Source organism: Armigeres subalbatus, chromosome 2 (assembly GCF_024139115.2).
Source record: "Armigeres subalbatus isolate Guangzhou_Male chromosome 2, GZ_Asu_2, whole genome shotgun sequence".
Classification (NCBI taxonomy): domain Eukaryota; kingdom Metazoa; phylum Arthropoda; class Insecta; order Diptera; family Culicidae; genus Armigeres; species Armigeres subalbatus.
In genome coordinates this window covers 371,173,854-371,196,370 of record NC_085140.1, presented here as the reverse complement: position 1 = coordinate 371,196,370, position 22,517 = coordinate 371,173,854, and the positions used below count along the sequence as shown (strand labels likewise).

The 22,517-nt window shown below is 38.1% G+C and overlaps 1 protein-coding gene across 9 annotated transcripts in view; it reads right to left on the bottom strand.

Moving 5' to 3' along the window:
* Positions 1 to 820: 820 nt before the first annotated feature.
* LOC134213071 (uncharacterized) overlaps positions 821 to 22,517 on the bottom strand; it is a 105,946-nt gene continuing 84,249 nt past the window's right edge. For 8 of the 9 annotated variants that reach the window (XM_062691614.1, XM_062691621.1, XM_062691619.1 and 5 more), the window contains 3 exons: positions 17,136 to 17,234; positions 16,205 to 16,909; positions 821 to 958 (listed from right to left, as the gene is read on the bottom strand). In XM_062691614.1, coding sequence (XP_062547598.1) covers positions 16,479 to 16,909; positions 17,136 to 17,234 — 530 coding nt within the window. In that variant the 3' untranslated portion in view covers positions 821 to 958; positions 16,205 to 16,478. The remainder of the gene's footprint in view (positions 959 to 16,204; positions 16,910 to 17,135; positions 17,235 to 22,517) is intronic. The other variant, XM_062691618.1, reaches the window with a different exon arrangement.

Below are 22,517 nucleotides of genomic sequence, written 5' to 3'. Positions count from 1 at the left end.
GTCATAATCCTCGAATTTTCTGCGAAACTGGTAGCTCAGGGTACAAGAAATCATCATTTGGATTCTATAAGATCAATTTCTCCATTTTTGAGACATGGTCTAGCAAATCCGGAACTCCGGTAACCATGTAATCCGGATCGGTCCTATGTGACATGGAACGGATAGAGAATGAATTTCTTAATCCATAGCTAACGGAATCGTCCAAATCGGTTGAAAACTGACGAAGTTATGGTCATACCAAAACGTGGGTACCCGGGTACCCTGTCGGTACGTTACGGGGTAAAAATATTCAGAAGCCCCTCCCCAAGCCCCCCCATACTGGATTTTCACTTTCGTACCACCCAAACCTTAATTTTGCCGAGTTTGAAGATGTCACGGAGTTTCAATTTCCTGCGATGTTCAGAACCCTAAAAAAATTTCACTTGAAAACGAAAAAGGTACCCGGGTACCCTGTCGGTAACAAAAGGGTTAATAAGTCGTTTTTCAACGATTCTTAATTTGTAACAAATAATTGTATAAAAGATATGCCTATTTATCAGACTTATTACCATACTCAAAATGGGGCTACAAATAGACGTTTGACACAAATACAACTAATGCTTAGTTACATTAAATAAGTGGATGAAATTGTTTTATAAAAGTTGGACAAAGGGCTAATAAAGCAAGAAAAAAGTAATGAAAAAATAATCACAGATATGTACCTTCTCCGGATGGTGTGCGGCGGGGCCCGGTTTCATCGCTTCGTCCGTTGGCATTCGGAATCGGGTGGCCATCGAAAACATGGGGGCCTTCTTTACCAGCGGATCGATTTTGGCATCGTAATGACCGGGGCCAGGGAAAGTGATGCACTGTGGAAGTCGCGGTTTCTGGCGGCCCGTGATTGTGTAGGCAGGTGCCGATCTGATCGGGCCTTCTTTGCTTGAACCGAGCACATCTGGGATATGGTACTCATTCGGGGCTGCGTGAGGAAAACGGAGAGAAGTGGTGTGATCATATTTGGCGTATTGGTATATTTCTGATTGAAACATCCTTTTATTAGTTTATTCTCAGTATTATCACGGGATTTTTTTTCTTTCAAAGGATCTTGTAGATACGTGATCACGATTATCGCTCTTGTAAAATGAAAATAACGTACTGATCACTAGAGATATTTCAAAATTGTTCTGAACTGAGCATCAATTTTCACATAGAACAGAAGGATTGATGAAATTTTCATAACATAAAAAAGGAACAATTGAATGCATGAAAAATGCATAAAAGTTCACAACATTTCCGATCTACAGAACAAACCAAAATTTCAATCTGAATTTGACTTGAAGTACACCCGATTCTTTTTTTACATGGGGATGCGTTCTGTGTAAAAAAAGTTTTTAGTTCAAAATTTGGAAATCCGTGTAAAAAAGTTTTATGATTTCTCGACGAATCATGCAAAATGGAGCAACTTTGCAAAAATTTTGTGTGAGATTTTCTTTTACACGGCCGTGTAAAAAAAATCCGTGTAAAAACATAATCGGGTGTAATAAAATAAGAACTTTAGACTAGTATTAATTACAATGCGACATCTAAACGACTAATGGATCTCTTTTGAAAAAAACAAGACTTTTGCGTTTAGAAAATGAACTCCTATGTGAAGGTTTGAAAAATCTCAAATCTCAATTTTGCCTTAATTTTGATCCACAGAATTTATTCGAGACATTAATTTAAATGACGAGTGGATTTTGAATTTTAGCTGAACTTTCGTCCTGGAAGATCAACGGGTAATTTATACATATTTTGAAAACGTGTTGCGTTGAAATTTTGGATAGTACACAGCTGAATAATTAGTGGAAAAACAATAATAGGGTGACAGGGCTAAGGCTGTGTTTGTTTACAATATAACAATATTGTGCCTTGCAACAAAATGACAACTTTCGTGATCATTCTCCAAGGCTTTAATAGATGTAAAAAACTTCTCCGCAGTACAAATAGCACGTGCTATCCAAGCATTCACCACCGGAATGCATAACGTAACGACAAAATTTAAAAAATATCGAATTAGCTTTTTTTCTGGAGGTATGTTTTTCTTAAGCGACTATCTGGGGCGTATTTTTCGTTGCGACCAAAAATGAGCGAAGGTAGATTTTTTATGATCGATACAATACTGTACCGCTCATAAACAAATCTACTCTTTCGCTCATTTTTGGTCGCAACGAAAAATACGCGCCAGATAGTCGGCTAAGAAAAACATACCTCCAGAAAAAAAGCTAATTCGTTTTTTTTTTTAAATTTGGTCGTTAACGTAACGTTGCATCCCGGCGGTGAATGCTTGGATAGCACGTGCTACCTGTACTGCGGAGGATTTTTTTTACATCTATTAGAGCCTTGGAGAATGATCACGAAAGTTGTCATTTTGTTGCAAGGCCCAATATATTTTAACGGCGACAATTTGTGGCAAGCAAAAATTCGAATTCTCTTACATTTTAACCAACATTTTAAAATAGTTGATTTGTCAGTAATTTTGCCAGTTGTTTATGCATCGAATCTACAGGGTGTCTGCAAATTATCCGTACAGATTTTGGCAGTTTGCTTCTACAATGCAAAAAAGATAGTAATTGACTCACTCAGTAGTTCTGTGGGTTCTACAGCTCTGCATGTTATAATAAATGTATTTTCTGGCAATACAGGATGTCAGCTCATAGGCAATAAGGATTTTCGAACAAAAAGACAAGGCATTTAACGGATTTGAAGCAAATTCATCATCCGGTGTGGCCCATCTTGAAAACAAGAGCCAGCAGAACACCGAATTCGTCACAGAGACATTACTGAGACATTCGAAATCATCTTAAAGTTATCAGAATTATCTCAGTGGTATCGGTATGAAAACGTGCGGCCATCGGATAATTTTTCGACACGTCCAAAAGTGTATAACGCTTGATATGGTGGTCATTTTGATATGACCCAATGCAGCTTGTTTTATGCAAAACTATTATAATAACATGCAATGCATGTTGGTTTTTAATTCATTTATAAAAATAATTGTAAACATATTTTCTTGTACGGATAATTTGCAGACACTCTGTATGATTTGATTTGTTTGTTGATGGATATAGATAATGGATGAGATAAATGAAAAATAATTGTGTTCGGAACTAATTGCCCTGGATTCCTATATTGTCGGCTAAGGTTATACGATCCAATTCGAGTTATAATTTTTAGATAGAAATTCTTCATAATCGAATTTCATTTTAAACATTGGTACTCGAACTGGATCGAAAGAAAGATGTTTGATAAAATTGAGAGAACTATTGAAGAATACAGGAGTGATTTTCAGTAGTAACTGATAAGCTCCAGAATAAATTAATAAGAAATTGTTGTTTTTTAATTAATAACTTACATTTTCAAAACAAGTTTTAGATTCAAAACTGAGAGATAAAATTGCATTTGTTCCGTTTTGAAATCAAAATATTTCGAAGTTTTCTTATTTACAGCAATAGTTTAATTTACCAACAACACGTAATCTCACCGTTCATAGAATCTATATGTAATGAAATGTAATGATATTGTGATAGAATACCTCTACTACAACACCGCGTGGATTCGGTGAATTTTAAATCATTAAAAAATATTTTGATTAGATGAAGTTTGTTGATGGCTAATATTGCTAAGCTTCGAAAGATTGGAGCATTCTTCAAACACAGACAAACAGACGTAACTTTTAGTGATAATCAGTTTCAAACTTCTCGTTATCGACAACATTAGCGCCATCTGTTGCACAATATACTCGAATCAGTGGCAGCCACGATGAATTTGCGTTTGACCGTTCCACTTCTAGAAGTTACGATACGATTCTTCTTCTCTTCTTCTCATTGGCATTACATCCCCACACTGGGACAGAGCCGCCTCGCAGCTTAGTGTTCATTAAGCACTTCCACAGTTATTAACTGCGAGGTTTCTAAGCCAGGTTACCATTTTTGCATTCGTATATCATGAGGCTAGGACGATGATACTTTTATGCCCAGGGAAGTCGAGACAATTTCCAATCTGAAAATTGTCTAGACCGGCACCGGGAATCGAACCCAGCCACCCTCAGCATGGTCTTGCTTTGTAGCTGCGCGTCTTACCGCACGGCTAAGGAGGGCCCCTACGATACGATTACTGTTTTCAAATGCAACGCGTGTAGCACTGAAGCAATCATCACTGGTACTATGGTGATACGTTGTTTATGTTTATTTTATGGCAGCCATAAGAAAATCGGGATTTATGAAAGTTTCAATGATACGGCAATAAAATTATCCATCGATTAAAGCTTATTTCAGATAATAGTGATAGTAGAACGACAGTCAATCAGCGCTAGATTCTACAAGTAATGAGCTTTAGCAAATGCAACAAATGAATCTCTTCAACGTGCAGATTGATGGAAAACTCAGCTTCGTTAGTTGGCTCACAGTTTTCTCCCAGATTTCTATTCTGCCAAGCTTATAAACTCTTCATATATGTACTTCTCCATATTTCTCCATAAGTTTTGTGACCAAAATTAGGATTGCATACAGCACGAATAATAATGATAGGTCCAGTATGGAAAAACCTTTCTGAGGCTGAATCAGATCTCAGGCAGATTCAATCTTATCCAATAACCCATTTGTGACAGCATGCTGTAGTTAAAATACAGATTCACATCACATCATGGAAACTTTTTTCGTCACACCTCTTTTTTCAAATGCACATTTGTTCCCAATTCACGGAAAAGTTTTCGGGGCTTAAAGCAGCATTTAGAAAGGCGCTATAGCGAGGCTCCTACCCAAGAATAACGAAAATGACATTAGATTTCACGCGTCAAATTCAAAAGTGGCTGACTGGTAGCGGAATCGCGCAATAAAAATCATGAGCGATGAATTTAATTGAAGTGTTACGTCTGTTTGTCTGTGGTTCAAAGGTTTTTGATCTATCATTTGGAAAGTTTAAGGATGCGATTTGCATAGGAAAAAAATATAACGTCATCAGTAACCCGGGAAATACTGCCGCGAAACGTATTGATTGCTTGTATCAAATATTTTTCAAGCACTTTGTTTAACGAAAACTTCTCTAGTTTAAAAAGTATTCGAAAATAACTGCGCTTTCTTATATGAAACAGCTACGAATATTTGTTTTATTTTCTAATAATTGAACGTACCTGACCTTGTTAGGGCTTGTATTATTTTAAATTCCAACTCTCAATTGTTGAGTAAATTGCAGCGCCAAACTCTAGATCATTTTGTGCCATCGCATTGGGTTTTCCCCCAACTCGCCCTAATATTGTATTTTGACAATTTTTCAACTTTCACGTCAAATTTGCAAATTTTTTGTTATATATGAACACAGCTGACCTCAAGACGAGTCAATTCTTTGGAAAATATCGCAATTATCATGCATTCGTGAGTTATATATTACCTCAAAGGAAATGCAAACTCATTTTCATATGTAGAGATAGAAATGTGAGACCCGTTCCACAATACTAAATTTAAACCTTCAAGAATTGGAAACACTTAACACTATGAAGAGCCTACGTGGCAGTGAAACAGTTGAAAATCGATGGTTATATCTTATTTGCATGTCTCGTCTCAGAGTGCGATGAAGGAGTTCAATAAAGAGAGTTGCTGGATGTAGCTGGATCACAGTTATGTTAGGTGGGACGCCTATAAGAAGAACAGTGTTATTGCGGATTGGAATAATCACAACTCTACGTGGTAACACGTTCACATTAAAGAGTTTATTCCTCTGCGTTGATGAGACGCCCGCAAAAGAATGATCGGAATGTGATCGGAACGATCACAATATCGCGCTATGTGACGCCTACATTCAAAAGATTATTCCCCTGCATTGGTGGGATCCCCGCAAAAAAGAGGTATTATTTGGGATCGGGATGATCACAATTCTGTGAGGTGGGACGCCTGCATCTATAAGTTTCTTTCTCTGTATATGTTAGACGCCTGCAAGAAGAATGGCGTTCTTGTGGATCGAAATAGTCGCAATTTTGCGTGGCGAGACGACCACAGTCAAGAGTTTTTAGGACGCCCGCATGAAGAATAGTGTTGACGTGGATCGAAATAATTACGATGCTGCGTGGTTGGACGCCCGCATTAGAGTTCGTGATAAGAATGATCCACCTCTGCGTTGGTGGAGTGCCGGCAAGAAGGATGAAATTATTATAAATAGGATGGATCACAATTCTGCGTAGTGGACCATTTCTGCATTCATATATCTCATGAGGCTAACACGATGATACTTTTTATGCCCAGGGAAGTCGAGACAATTTCCATTCCGAAAATTGTCTAGACCGGCACCAGGAATCGAACCCAGCAACCCTCAGCATGGTCTTGCTATGTAGCCACGAATCTTACCGCACGGCTAAGGAGGCCCCCACAATGAACGACACACCGCATTCAAAAAAGCTGAAAATCTCTTAAATAAAGACAATTATAATTCCTCTACGTTGGTGGGATGTAGACAAGAAGAATAGAGTTATTGTGGATTGGAATTTTCACATCTCTGCGTGGTGAAATGTCCGCATTCAAGATTTTATTCCTCTGCTTCTTCAAAATTTTGACGCTTCAATTCGTATGAGCTATTTTTTTTTCAAAAAAAAAAAACAAATAACATTTTTCACTTAACTTTTTAAAAGGTCCTAAGTAACATTTTTTTCATGAATTAATTTGAATAGCGCAATCAACAGACCAATATGAAAGCTATTGATTGCAGTACTCAAATTAATTCATGAAAAAAATGTTACTCAGGTCCTTTTGAAAAGTTAAGCGAGATTTCATCAAAATGATAACTCGAGATTGATAGAAAGGACTGATAGTTCCAGCTCATTTTAATATAGTTCCATTCTAGTTGAGTCATATTGATTCAATGCGATGAAATAATTAAAAGGCAATCTGAGCTGTGCAGTGAGAATTGGTCTTCTCGGCAGAGCTTTAAATAATCGAATATTTTTGGTGAAGTCCATCGGCCTTCTTTGTCACCCTCATTTCGTACATATTCATATACGGCTGAACATTGACAATTTCCGATCAAATATCATTCAGTGAGTATTTATTTAGATTTCGTAAACTAATAAATTACTGTAAAACTAAATACTTAAATGATGACTTCAACAATTGTGGGTAATCTGAACCCGACGTTAAACTGAGGGACAATTTTAGTGCCAAAATTCAACATAATCAAGGCCAATTATGTTTTCTTTAAACGCAGTGACCATTTTCAGTACCAATCAAATGAATGAATATGTGAAGAAGAAAACTGAGTAAGTCATGTTTCGAATAGTCATGTCTATGTCATGTCTATGTTTTGAATAGTCATGCGACGTTTGTCAATATTCGGCCCGAAGTTGCTTCGTGATGGTGATTATTTTATGCTCTGCTTCTCGGTTTTGTGTAATCAGGTGTTTGAAGTTTAAATTTTTATGTCCGAAATATGAAACCAATGTAAAGCTGTGGTTCGAGGATTGAGTCAAATAGAAACTGAACATTTTCATAAATTGCAAACATTTTATACAATAACTAGCACACATTTGACACATAGTGCACAAAGAAATGCTACACTTTATCGTGATTTAAACGGTGTTACTTAAAACATGTGCTAACTAGCAAATTGGTTATCAAAAACTTGCACTGTATTTATCAAATGGCACAAACAGAATAAAATAAAAACTTCCCCTAAAAAAATAGAAATTTTTCAATAAAGAAATCAGGGTATGAGCAATAAATGAATATAAAATTTTCACAAATAATGCAAAATTTCCATAAACAATTAGAAATTTTCCACAAAACTTCTTCTTTAACACAACGAATACCTTGATAAAAAAACTAACCCGGATTACCGTGATAAATTTTCAAACAGCTGTATCTCCGACGTGTTTTGACCGATTTTCAAAACTCTTTCACGGATGTCTTACCCATCTCATCTAGTTTCGCCATAATAAAACATTTTCTAGGGATGCTCACTTTTTCTCTAGAGGGGCGTGAGTAAGAATGGTTTATTCGAAATACCGGAAATTTCGATTTTCATGACATACTTCAGTACTGAGTGTTGTTTATAGGTTCGAAAAAGTCTTTTAACACTAGTTTAGTCTTGACAATACTATTTGTGAATAATATGTTCCTTTTGAACATCCCTAGTGGCCTCTAGACTGACGAAAGACGATATGCATATTTTGGCGAAGAAATGTACGAAAACACATGCCAATGGAAACCCGCCATATCCATGCTAGTCCCTACAGCTCACGCGAATGACTTGCATCTCGGTTATACCCAATTAAGATGTTCTAGGTTCTCCTAACTGCTCAGGAGTTTCGATCAAATTTATTGTTTATGGTACTCCATAGTGCCCAGAAAATTGTTTCACACTCAATTTGGTCTAATTCAGTTGTTTTAGATTCTCCAGCATGCTCTTTTTTCTAATTCCTTATTAGAATGATATCTTATGAGAGTGAGACTCATATCATTTTCTCAACTGCTATTAATAATTTTCGTGCTACAGTCAAACCTCCATGATATTCTATACTCGATATCGACTCATAAAATCAAATTTTGTCATATTAAAAAATATTTTCTGGGCTTCTGTGATGGTCTCTTCAAACAGCTTTCCAATGATTTTATATTCCACATCTAGATATTTCCAAGAGTCGATGGTCCTTCAATATCGACTCTTGGTGGTTTGACTGTAGTTCCTAGAGCTCATGTTTATGATTTTCCCCTCAGTTTAGCACTAATCTAGATTCTAATTAGTTCACTAGTTAATACTTATTAGTTAAAGGACGAGATAGTACTAAGCCATTTAATTCCACAACTTGATGTTTTTTTTACTAGACGAGGTTAATTTAGTAGGCTATTTGATATCTGCTTCAGAACAAATTTGATAAGAGCATCTCATCTACATAGTTAGAATATGTACAAAGGCTCTGAGAAAGATTTAATTCCAGAGTCATTTGGAAAACGAAGAACATCTCATTTGAGAAAAACTGAGTGGAATCATTTAAATGGGCTTGTTTCGACATGATTGTTTGTAGTCAATTTCATAACAAGGGTAATTAACCTTGTTGATCAATTTATCCGAGGTCCAGAAGATTTCGGAGAACATCTGGTCTGAACAAAACCGAAAAGCAAATCATAGGCGTGAGCTCTAAGGAGTTGTATGAAGATGACATGAATACTATGACCCACATGGATAGTATGTGTAAACACTCATGCAATGTATGTGTGCACATAGAATATATGTGTCGAAAATATGGAATCCATTTCGCTACCCCCATTGAAAAAAATCCCTGTGTAAACTCATGAATATAATGCGGAGTTTTTTGTGAGTGTAGAACATCTGGTTTGCGTATACCTAACTTGCAAAATATATGCGAAGGACCAAGGGAGTTATATGGACAGGTAGCATTAGTGATTAATCATAGATTTAATCATGATTAATGAATAATGGGTTATTTAATCATTATTCTTTAATCATAATCATACAAAAAATGCGATTCAATCATTATTCACTAATCGTTAATCATAGATTTTTGCATTTAATCATTAATCACTAATCATATTCATGATTGTTTTGAGTTTATTCAATAATCATCATTTTAACCTTTTGTCTGTGCTCAAAAAATCTTACGTTGTCTGTGCTCTGGGGTCAAATTGACCCCAAATTGAAATTGCTATAACTTTTTTAATGTTAGGCTAATTTTTGATTTTCAGGGCTGTTTCGAAAGATAATTTAATCATCTTTCAGGTCGTAACCAAAGATTGACTATAGGTGGGCGGGTACATCGCGGGGAGGGGTTTTAGTGAACAAGGGTACAAAAACAGTGATTTTTCATGATTATTTTACTTATATCCGAAAATCCTACCCATTTTGAACTGCAACTTTTTTAAAAAGGCTATGCAGGAAGGCATGTGCTTTGGCATGAAGCGTTGATAAGTTTAGAGCTCGGTCGCCAGGTTGTGGTATATTTGAATTCATTATTTTAGACTACTCAAGATATTCCGATATATAGAATTCTCCTCAGTGTAAATATTCTTATCGCACAAATTAAAAAATGGGAAGAAGTGCTCATTATATTGAGCACCGCTTTGTAGTGCTAGACATCCTGAACAATGTTGCCGAATACAACTTGGGTGTAGGTATGAGGGATCTCAAGCTAAAGCAATATTTCATATATACAAGAATATTGCAAGTACACTAGCGCCGCCTATTTGTAAATTTCCTTATTATTTATTCCCTCACATGACAGTCTATTCCCACCAGACGAACTTTGTTACAGACGTCATCTTTACAAATTTCAAAATTGTGCGATAAGAATATTTACAATGAGGAAAATTCCATATATCGGAGTTACTTGAGTAGTCTAAAATAATGAATTCAAATATACCGCCACCTAGCGACCAAGCGCTAAACTAATCAATGCCTCATGTCAAAGCAGACACCTTTCTGCATAACCTTTTTGAAAAGGTGCAGTTCAAAATGGGTAGGATTTTCAGATATAATAAAATAAGCATGAAAAATCACTGTTTTTGTACCCTTTGCTACGAAAACCCCTCCCCGCGATGTACCCGCCCACCTATAGTCAATCTTTGGTAACGACCTGAAAGATGATTAAATTATCTTTCGAAACAGCCCCAAAAATCCAAAATTGGCCAAACATCAAAAAAGTTATAGCAATTTTAATTTGGGGTCAATTTGACCCCAGAGCACAGACAACGTAATTTTTTTTTTGAAAAAATGACACTATAGCGCATATTTTTAAGATTTTTCAAGCGAATTTGCACCTGGAGATAGATCTCGGCGAGTTTTACCAAACTACCAAAAATTAAGAGAATCAGTTGAAAACTAAAAAAAATGGCAACCACTCAAAGTGGCCTGGGGTCATATTGACCCCAGAGCACAGACAAAAGGTTAATCATTGCATACATCGCTTTTCATTAATCTTTAATCATAATCATACAATTTTTATACCTTTAATAACATAATTTGGTAGAAAGGTTACTTGATTTAATTTGATTATTCATAATCGTTAATCATTAATCATATGGATCGTTAATCATTAATCATAAATGGTGGAAAGATTGAGCAGGTACTGAAATGAATTCGGTTAAACATGTGCACTTTACGATCCAATCATATTCAGAAATAGGTTTTTGAAATTCAAAAGATTCCCAAAAAACTTTAAAGGGTATCCAGGATCCATACTATAAGAAATATCAAAACAACTCGAAACATTTCGGGCTCAAGAATTCTTCTAGAAATCCTTCTAGAAGCTCCCCTGGGAACTTCTAAATTCCTCCGGAAAGTTATCCACAAATTCCTCTGAAAATCGTTTGAAAATTGTTCTCCTGTAATTGTAATTTCTCCTTATCTAGAAACCCCCCACTATTTTTTTTATGTGGAAGTTTCTTGAAGATTTGAAGATTTGAACATTTCCTTCAGGAATGCATTCTAGAGTTCCTCCAAGAATACATACGGAATTTCGTCCCAAAATTTCACTAGAATTCGCTCCATAATTTCATCTGCTAATCTATAAGAAACTGCTCCGGGCATTCATCCAGGAACTCTTCCTTAAATTCCTCCGGGATAACTTCCAGGACTTTTTCCGGGAATACCTCTATAAATTCAATAGCGAAATCCTCTAGAATTACATTTTGGAATTCTTTCCGCAATTATTACAGAATATCCTTCAAGAATTCCTCTAGAAATTTCTTTAGGAATTTCTCCACGAATTCGTCCAAGTATTTCCCCGGAAATTCTTCTCTTCCTTCAGGAATTTCTCCGGCATTTTTCCGCGAAATTGTCCTAGAATTCTTTCCGGACTTCACTCGGAATATACTCCAGAATTTCATTCGGAAATTAATGTTAGAGTTCCTCCAGGATGTCTTCCAAGAGTTCTTCCAGGAATTTCTTCAGAACAAACAAAGAACAGCAATTCATGTGGGAATACTTTCTGGATTTCATCTGGTATATTTCTGCATTAATTCCTCCTGGTATTTTTTCGGGAATTCCTTCTGATGTTTCTCCAGAAATTCCTTCATGAACTTCTCCAATAATTATTCAGTACTACCTTGTGAGAATTCCTCTGGAAGTGCTTGTGGGAGTTCCTCCGGGAGCTCCCCCAGGAGTTTTTAAAAAAGTTCCTCTAGTAATCCCTGCAGGAACTTCACAGGGGATTCTTTGAGGATATTTGGCAGGAATTTCAAGGGAAATGGGATTTCGGAAGTTCCTCTAGAAATTCAACTCCGGGTATTCCATCGGCTGTTCCTCTGAAATTTTTTTCGGGAATTCCACTAGTAGTTCCTACGGAAATTCATTGAGACTTTCTTCCAGGAGTTCATTAAGGCTTTCTTTGGGAATTTATCTACAAATTCCTTCAGAAGTTCCTAGGAAAATTTCTCTGGAAGCTCCTCCGGGAGGTCCTTTGAGAATTCTTTTAGGAGTTTGTCCTGGAATTCATCCAGAAGTTCTTACCAGGGTTCCTCCAGGATTTCCTCCTGAAATTCTTCCTGTAGTTCTTCAATAAATTCATCTAGAAGTTCCTCTGGCAGTTCTTCCGAAAATTCCTCTGATACTTTCTCCGGGAATTCGTACAGAAATTCCTCTGTGAGTTCCTCTGGAAATTACTCCAGGAGTTCCTTGGAGGATCTGTCGGTTGAACTCCTGGAAGAATTCCCGGAGAAAATCCCGGAGGAAATCCCAGAGGAATTTGCGAAAAAAACTCCTACAGGATGTCCAGTGGAAATCTTGAAGTTTCCACCGGAATTCTTTTTGGATTTCTTTGGGAATTAATCTAGGAACTCCTCCAAAAATTCCATTGTTGATTTTATTTTCGATATAATTTCTGTATAAATTTTTGGTGGAAATTTTGGTTTGAAATTTTCACAAGAAATTATTCGAAACTTTCACGGAAAAAATATGGAATTTACACATGAAGTTCGAAGATTTTTCGCGAAATTCTCAGGAATGTTTATTGGCAATTCTGCGGAATTTCCACGGAATATTCTTAGGAATTCCACGGTGCAGTTTTTCAGATTTTTTTATGAGAATTATCTGAAGAATTCCCTGCAGAACTTATAAAAGAATTCGTGGAGGATTTTTAGAGTAAATAATGGTGGAATTTTCGGTCAATTCCCGGCGAAATTGATGGTGGAATTCCTGAAGACATTGCCGAAGAAATTGCTGGAGGCATTCCTGAAGAATCCGGGCGTGAATGCGTCACGTTTATTGGCATTACGTTTTAGTACAAAACGCTGACTTCAACGCTGATGCGCAACGCGCTGTTGAGATTCAGCCTTTACTGTTGGTTGTGGATTTGGTTTCAAAGTGTTTGGAGCTTAGAAGGAAAAAGTACCAAGCACTAATATTTATAAAATTACGATTCAGAAGACCTAAAAAATTTGCCCCCCCCCCCTAATCGAAATCCTGGCTACGCCCATGGACAGGACTAGTTGCTATCAATCTTAAATGGAGTTCAGTTGACCTGATAGACAAATTTATTCAAACTCCACAACATTTTGATTTCTCCCTGGGAAAAATTTCTCTTATAGTTGCAATTTTTGCTAATTTATTTTGTTTTGTGGAAAGTTATTAATTGTTTATGGAAATTTTGCATTATTTGTGGAAGTTTTATATTTATTTATTGCTCATACCCTGATTTCTTAATTGGAAATTTTCTGATATTTTATGGATAATTTCTAATTCTTCATTGAAATTTTATTATGCTGTCATTGAAACAAGTGAAAATCACACCATTTCATAGATGGAAGTCTTATTTATGAGATATTAATTTGAAATGGGCCTTTGTTGTTGATAAATCGAGAAACATTTTAACATTCTGAAATGGAATATTCTTTGGACAGTGCCATATATTTTGGACGCACAAATGTGCACATTTTAGACACCCCCAATTTAGTTCATTTGAAGTTGAATTTTCAAATTACGGTTGCAACAAAAACTAGTCAAATAAATATTAAAAAAACAATCTTGAATATTTAGAGCCAATAAGTGAATTACCAGCGGCATTGATTCAAGCTCAGAAGTTGAGATAACATCACGAAGAGGATCCAAAATATGAAGGGGTCCAAATCAAGTTGGTTACTCTATTTATTCAAATTTCACAAGCTACTGATTTTCCGAAAAAAAACTACATTTTTGATTATTCAAAAATTCTGCCTCATAGATCTAATCCCGACGTTCTATTGAAAGAGTCTATGAAGAAGAAACCTCAGTAGGTTATTCCATGTTTGGAATAATCATGCTATGATTATCAAAACTTAGGACGAAGTTGCTTCGTGACGTTGAATATTTCATGCTCTGATCAGGATGACCATAGTTCTGCGTGGTGAAACGCCCGCAAGTAGGTGGTGTTATTATGGACCAGAATGATCACGATTCTGCGTGAAGATACGTTCGCATTCGAGTTTTTTTTTCACAATTCAGTTTTTTTAGATCACAAATCTGCGTGGTTTAGATCACAAATCTGCGTGGTGGGACCCCGCATTTAAGATTTTTGAAGAAAGTAGAACTAGTAGTGATAGTAAGGCCAATACAAACATTTAAAAAAAAATGTGTCCCCTCCTTTTTATTTTTGCCCAAATATAATATTTTGAGGGAACTGCAAATTGTTTTTGGAGGATTTTCAAAACATTCTTTAACAAATCTGAGGAGTTTTATTTTTATTTTTTCATTTTAATATTTATTTTCAACCTTGACCTTTTGGAAACGAGTAGGACATAATATGAATTAATTATTTGTAGCGGCCTAATGCTTTTTAATGCTAATGAAATAGAGTTTGCTCATGCCACCATAACTCATAGTGTTATGCAAACAGAAGTCTATTTCATATCCCTATCGTGTGGACTGCATAGTAACGTCGGTGCAAATTTCACAGAAAATTTTCCCGGAATTTCTAGAGAAACTCGTGAAATTGCTCTTAAAATTTTCCCAGGAATATTTCAAGAATTCCTTCCTGGAGTTTCCTTCAAAACTACCACAGGGCTGTCTCCGGAAATTCCCCCCAGTTTTTATCAAAATTCTGAAATTGCCCCAGAAACAAATTTGGATATCCTGTCAGAATTCCTTCCGGAATTTCAGCAAGAAAATCCTCCACAGAAATTTCCACAGCTCAGGAACTCTACCGAAAATTAACCAATATTTTGCAGAAATTTCCTTGGAAATCCCCACAAGTGATTCTACCGGTGAACAATCCAGAAATTTCCCCAGGTATTATATTGAGAATATTCCTCTGGAAGTACCTCCAATAATTCCTCTCAGAAGTTCTCCAATAAATTCCAACAGAAATTCTCTCAATAATTACTCCGAAAGTTTATCCAGAAATTCTGCATCGAATGCTTTCTGGAATTTCTTCCAGCATTCCAAAAATCTCAAAACTTTGCTTTGTTTTAATGCTGGTTCTATAATACTTTTGTAGAGTAAATTATGGTCTTCAAGAGCGTAATAAAACTTAAAATGATACTTGGGATCGCTTACAATGTCCAATTGAGCTTACATTTTTCATAAGGTTATTTTTTGGAGTAATAAGTTCGGTAATATTTTTGGGAAAGCAATACCATTTTATGAAATTCTAAAACATAATTGTTATAGACAGTAATGCCCAATTTACGTATGTGTTGCACCATTTGCACATTTGGAATGTCAAATCAAAAAACATTCTTAGGTAAAAATTACGGTTTCTTTTTTAGAATTCATTCAAAAAGGAGGTGTTTGTGATAGTCTTAAAACTACGCTAATCATCGATCATGTTTAAACTTGCCGCAATTACGGTTTCCATACGCTTCTATAAAGCATGGCAGATCCTAATAATGAGGCCGGGATCGATAGGGCAAACATTATCACGCATATGGTACAATCTAATAATTCGGATTGTTGAGTATTTTTCAGGATATAAATCGATATTTTCAAAAATACAACATGTTAATAGCGCTATCGACATAACAAGACCAACTGTTGCTCAATTTAGCTTCAAAATATTTCTATTAGCAGGTATTTTCTAGATCTTTAGGCTTGTCCAAACAATGTATGTTCTCAGACGGTTATCTGGACGAATGCAAATTGAATAGTGAAATCATTCGTATATGATGCTAAAAGTGTTTGTTATCCATTTATTTACTATTAATTAGAGACCTGTTAATTGTTTACTGAGAACTAGATAGTGGATGTGCAATATTATTCAAATTGCATCGAAACTTACCTTCAACTCTAAACAGGACTTAACGATGAAATCAACAATCTTATATCTACATTCTAGATGCTACTTGAAATTCTACTTCAAAACAGTGCATTATTATTAGGGAAAACTAACAAATCAAATAAAAAGCTATTTCAAACAAGCTATGTCCATGAAGCTATCGAACAATAAACAAATCACAAATTAAAAGCACTCCAGAACTCTTACGAGAAAAAAACTAACAAACAAAGCCATCTACTTTTCAAAAAAAACACGCCACAACCACAAACTGATCACATCAAGCCCGGAAATGTCCGGTGCAAACCATTCGCTGATGTTGCACGTTCTGCAGCGATTTGACACCAGCGATGCAATTTGGGACCAGGTTCTCGTTGGTGACCGCCGTCACGGCATTCCCATTGGTAGAGGATGTGGTGGCTGCCGTTGAGGTCACGTGCTCTTCGCAAAAAGTTTTCCGCTCGCGGGTCATTTTCACGCTACCGCTTGTGGTGGTGGTCGTTATGGCCGCACCCCCATTGGTCACCACCCGCTGGGAATGTTGGGTGCTCTGTTGCTGCTGTTGCTGTACACTACTGTTTTGGCTGCTGCTGGTTTGCTGCAGTGCAACGATTCCGCCACCATTTTCCGTGACTGCTGCAGTTGCAGCGGTTTTGGTGGCACTAGTAGCGGTGACTGAAGTGGAAGTGGTGCCGCCGTTCATCATGACTACTTAACGCCATCGTCGTTGTTATTTGGTACAAGATGGTTGCATTTGGTTGTTTGATTTAGCGAATGAGGTGTGGTGAGCATAACATAAACATATGTGTTTCGAGAAAATGGAAAATTTTGAAAAGAAAACGAAAACAAGAAAAATTGTGAGAACGATATTTAAATTCTTTACATGCTCTAAGTGGCAGTTGGTTGGGGTTACGGGCAAATAAAAAGTAAAGTTTACCTGGGCTATCAGTGAACTTTTCACAATTTACCTTCACGCCAAACGTGAACGCAGGGGCGATTTCCAGTTTGCACTTTTCCGGTTGATAAGCCGAGGGAGCTGAAAAAGAGAAAAGTTCAATATTTTACCAAAGATAGTAACGGGACAAATTACGAGGGCCGACAGTTTTCAGTTGTTATGTACAAAAAAAAAAGTTGATTTTGGATAATGTCTATCGAATCTATCTATCGAAGCCACCGTGTGCCGCTCAAGGCGGACTAGCCTAGTCCTGGTGTGGGACCCGACTGATCGAGCGTCTGCTCACCGTTGAGGTGCGGCTCCAACAGCGTCTGTTCTGGCATTTAGCGGCTGAGTATGAAATGTTATTCCCTAGAAGATATACCAGCACTATCCCGGTAAGAGCCTTGGGCCAACAACGTATTATTCCCGAAACATAACAAACCGGTCGAGAACCAACAAAGAAAGGTCGAGAAATGGTTATTCGAGAGATCAACGCACTACAGAGTTGGTTTCCTGTTTAGTCCAAGAACAAGCGGTACTCATCAAGTGGGAACCAATTGATGAGGGAATAATCATTGCCAGACTCAGAGCACGGACTAGGAATTTTACGATGCATCTTGTCGAGCTACAGAACATAGAGAATTTCTACTGAATGCCTCGTGGATAAAGTTCAGAAAAATTAAATCAAAATCTGAATGGGCGACTACAGTGCGAAGAACGTTTCGACAACACGAACTATGAGCGTGCCATTGGACGTCATGGCCTCGGAGAAATGAATGAAAAAGGTGAGCTGTTTGTAGAATTCTGTGACAATAACAAGATGGCGATTGAAGCGGGGCTGATTCTCGTCTTATAAAGAAAACGACGAAAATATAGTAATCTTCATATTTGAAAGATTTTTTTAACCAGAACTAAAAAATGGACAGTGGTTGCTAAATGCTAAAGAATCTCTCAAAATGCGTTTCAGAAGTTCAAAAAAGTTCAATGGCGATCGTATACTCAGTAGAATCAAAAGCATTAGAACGCTAGAAGCGCTGTTATCCCATACAGCATCTGTGATCAACATGATTCAACCATAGTAAACCGTGTTTTGTATAAAGGGTTTGGTCGGTACCTGGTTCCTGGTCAAACTTATTGATTTGGTTTGCTTTTTCTCAAGTAACATAATTCATTGGTCGACAGTAAATTTGTATTCGCGACACTTATGTGTTACATTTGTAGTTTTCGACCTCTAGAATCGACTGGTTATCGGCGTTAGTTCATTGATTAGGAAAATTCAGAGATTATTTGGTCACAAAATTGGAGAAGGTTCGTCGCTTTAATAGCGTTGAAGTCATTTTTATGTTTGCATGATTGCATATTCATTAGACCTCTTCATGTTTTCAAAAAGTATTAAAATTCTACCGGTCAGCCCAGAATCACAGTTCTTATGCAAAATATCCCTCCTGTCAAATTTACAGCTAATTCGGATAAAATTCTGAGGTGGCTTAAATCAATTTAGTGTTTTATGTTTTATAGAACAACGACTTTTAAAGGGAAACAGTGTTTTTATGCGAAAATCACTTTAACATGGTCAAAACATGAACGAAACGAATCGCATTGTTCACAAGACTTGTAGAGCACACCTAAAGCTTCCGAATAGAGGTTGTTGCGATAGTTTTCGGCATTTATATCTCTTGTTGTTTTTTTTTTAATTGAAAATAACCCAAAAACACTAAATCAACTTGAGCCACCTCGAAATTTTATCCGAATTAGCTGAAAATTTGACAGGAAGCTTATTTTGGCATAAGAATTGTAATTCTGGGCTGACTGGTTGAAGTTTTGATACTTTTTGAAAACATGAAGAGGTCTAATATTCATAGAAGTTAAAATACTAACTTAATACGATTATCTAAGATATTACGTATATACGTGTTTTTCAGGCAAAAATGGGCCTCCCAGGGGAAACGGAAGGTAGCGATGTTGAAAACTGTTCAGCAGCATGTGAGCATAACAGCATATGGAGACGCTTGGTACTTCTGTGCAATGATTCGTCTCCAAGGGCGGTTGACCTGGTAGACCATTTGATCTGAAATCTAGAACAATCTGGAGAACCTAGAACATCTTCTTCTTCTTCTTCTTATTGGCATTACATCCCCACACTGGGACAAAGCCGCCCCGCAGCTTAGTGTTCATTAAGCACTTCCACAGTTATTAACTGCGAGGTTTCTAAGCCAGGTTACCATTTTTGCATTCATATATCATGAGGCTAACACGATGATACTTGTATGCCCAGGGAAGTCGAAACAATTTCCAATCCGAAAATTGCCTAGACCGGCACCGGGAATCGAACCCAGCAACCCTCAACATGGCCTTGCTTTGTAGCCGCGCGTCCCAAGCAGCACATTTCCGAAAGATCTGGTTGCAGCAACTTCAATGTGACTGTATTCGGTCACAAATAAGTTGCAACAACTGAATTGTCACATGCGTGCTACTTGGGGTCTTACCGCACGGCTAAGGAGGGCCCTAGAACATCTGCATTGAACTAATTTGAACTGCATATATTACGCACGGAATCTAGGGACTTGTATGGACATGCTGGGTTGATTTCGGTTTTATACCAAAGGTGGTTGACCTGTTAGATCAATTGAACTGAAATCCAGATCAATTTGGAGAACCTAGAACATCCGCATTGAACTTAGTTATACTACATATAATACACAAGGGCTCTGGGGACTTGTATGGGCATGCTGAGTTGATTTCGGTTTGATACCAACTGCGATTGACCTAGTAGACCATTTGATCTGTACTCCAGAACAATTTGGAGAAGCTAGAACATCTGCATTGAACTAATTTGGACTACATATAATACGCAAAGGTTCTGGTGAGTTGATTTCGGTTTGATACCAACTGCGGTTGATCTGTTTTTTTTTTCTTCCTAAGCAATGGAGGGGGAATCTGCTCAACAGACATCCTGGGTTGTCCAGGAAGTGCGGGGTTAGGGGCCACCTCCAACAGCAAACGAGGGAGGCAGGACTGCATCCCCGACCCGCTAAACCGTTTCCATTGCCGCCAAGCCCATCGTCCCTTCGGTACAACCAGAAAGTAATGCTTCAAAGGGGGCCAGTGCATAACGCACCCTCGAGATTAGCTGCGTGTCCTTGCAGCATCGAGCATCGTGACTCGCTTTTTTAGAAGAACACCATGGTATCGTGCCAGCGCATTGCCGGCTTTTCAGATGGCCTTACCACGCCCTATGTCCTCATAAGGTGGGAAGGGTTGACTTCGCGCCTGCTTCCCTCTGCACGACTGGTATCAAGAATGATGATGCAACGTGTACCCCAAATTGGCCTCTCTGCGATAGGGTCTATTCGCCAGCACACAGAGGGACTTGACGACGCGTTGCCTACGCCTGCCCCAGCCTTGACGAGGACCCCTTTCCGTCTTTGGGCTCGGAACCCGCCCGGTTGACCGACGCCGCGAAAGCGACGATACCATGTTGTTCTTCGCGCGGCCACTTGTTCCATAAAAGGATTGAGTTCGACCACAGGGCACCGGTATGACCCATGAAGCCGACTCCGAACCCTTCGACCACCTCTTATTTGCGCCTGAACTAGCCATTCCTCGAGTCCACGCGCCACCTTCTGTGTAGCTCCGAGACGATTTGGGCGATAGCCGATAAAACGGCGTTCCAGCCAACGCTTGATCTGGTAGACCATTTGATCTGTACTCCAGAACAATTTGGAGAACCTAGAACATCTGCATTGAAGTAATTTGAACTGCATATAGCACGCAGGGGTTCTATGGACTTGTATGGACATGCTGGGTTGATTTGGGTTTCATACAAGGGGTGGTTGGTCTGTTAGACTAATTAATGTATACTCCAGAACAATTTGGAGAACCTAGAGCAGGCTTGTAAATATTCGGCAGCACTGGATGAAGGTGATGTTTTTTTATATCATTTTTTTATTTTCTCCCTGCTTTGAAACAAACCTCACATTCCCGGAGAGACAGAAAAATAAACAACAGAACTCACATCACCCACTGCGCCGCGAAGATGAAATTTACCACAGCAAAATGTACACATTCACCCAGCAAATTGAAAAAATTCACCACGGGTTTAAATGGGCCACTCACAGTCATACGGTAAGGCGCGAACTGAGCAGCCTGTCAGAGCGACTTGTGAGTGGCTGAATGCGAAATTGAATGGTCGGTGTTGGAAATGAGTTTTCGGCTACACTCAGTCGCACTCACCACGGCGACGATGAAGGCGACTGCAGATTCTACTGAGATCCATGTTTTTCACTGCATTGACTGTGAAATATTTCTACCCTGCCTCTAGAGCACCTGCATTAAACTTATTTGAAGTGCATATAATACGCAAGGGCTCTAGTGACTTGCATGAACATGCTAGCTTGATTTTCCTTATGAAGTACTTCTGAATCTGTAAATTTTACTCTCATTGAAGTTGGTAAATCAAAAATTTGTACATTTTCTCCATCCGTACTCCATCCGAAACCAGATGAGTTGGATAAAACAACTGTGAAACGATTATGAGAATCGCTTAGAAGACGACCGGGAATCAGATGTTTGAAATCATGATTACCATGATTTCTTGATCGCACTATTGGACAAGTTATCCAAGAACATGTACTTCCAAACAAATAGTTAGGTTCAGGTTTCCCTTAATACAAGTTGCCATACAAAAGCAATGCACACTAGGGCAGTTCAAATTTCAAACATGTTCGAAAATTCCAACTCCCATATGTCTATTAGCATCATTTTGATAATATTCATTCATTTATTTAGTTAACATCTAAACAGATAACACTGAATCAACAATTTGACGCCACAATGCACGGTTCGAGGCCGCATCTCTCCATCCTCGGATACGCCCCACGCTCGCCAAGTCGTTCTGCACCTGGTCTGCCCATCTCGCTCGCTGCGCTCCACGCCGTCTCGTACCTGCCGGATCGGAAGCGAACACCATCTTTGCGGGGTTACTGTCCGGCATTCTTGCAACATGTCCTGCCCATCGTACCCTTCCAGCGTTAGTTTCCTTTTGGATAATGGGCTTGCCGTAGAGTAGGGTGAGCTCGTGGTTCATCCTTTGCCACCACACGCTGTTCTCTTGCACACCACAAAAGATGGTCCTAAGCACCCGTCTCTCGAATACTCGAGTGCTTGCAAGTCCTCCTCGAGCATTGTCCATGTTTCATGTCCGTAGAGGACAACCGGTCTTATAAGCGTCTTGTACATGACACATTTGGTGCGGTGGCGAATCTTTTCCGACCGCAGTTTCTTCTGGAGCCCGTAGTAGGCCCGACTTCCACAGATGATGCGCCTTCGTATTTCACGACTAACATTGTTATCAGCCATTAGCAAGGATCCGAGGTAGACGAA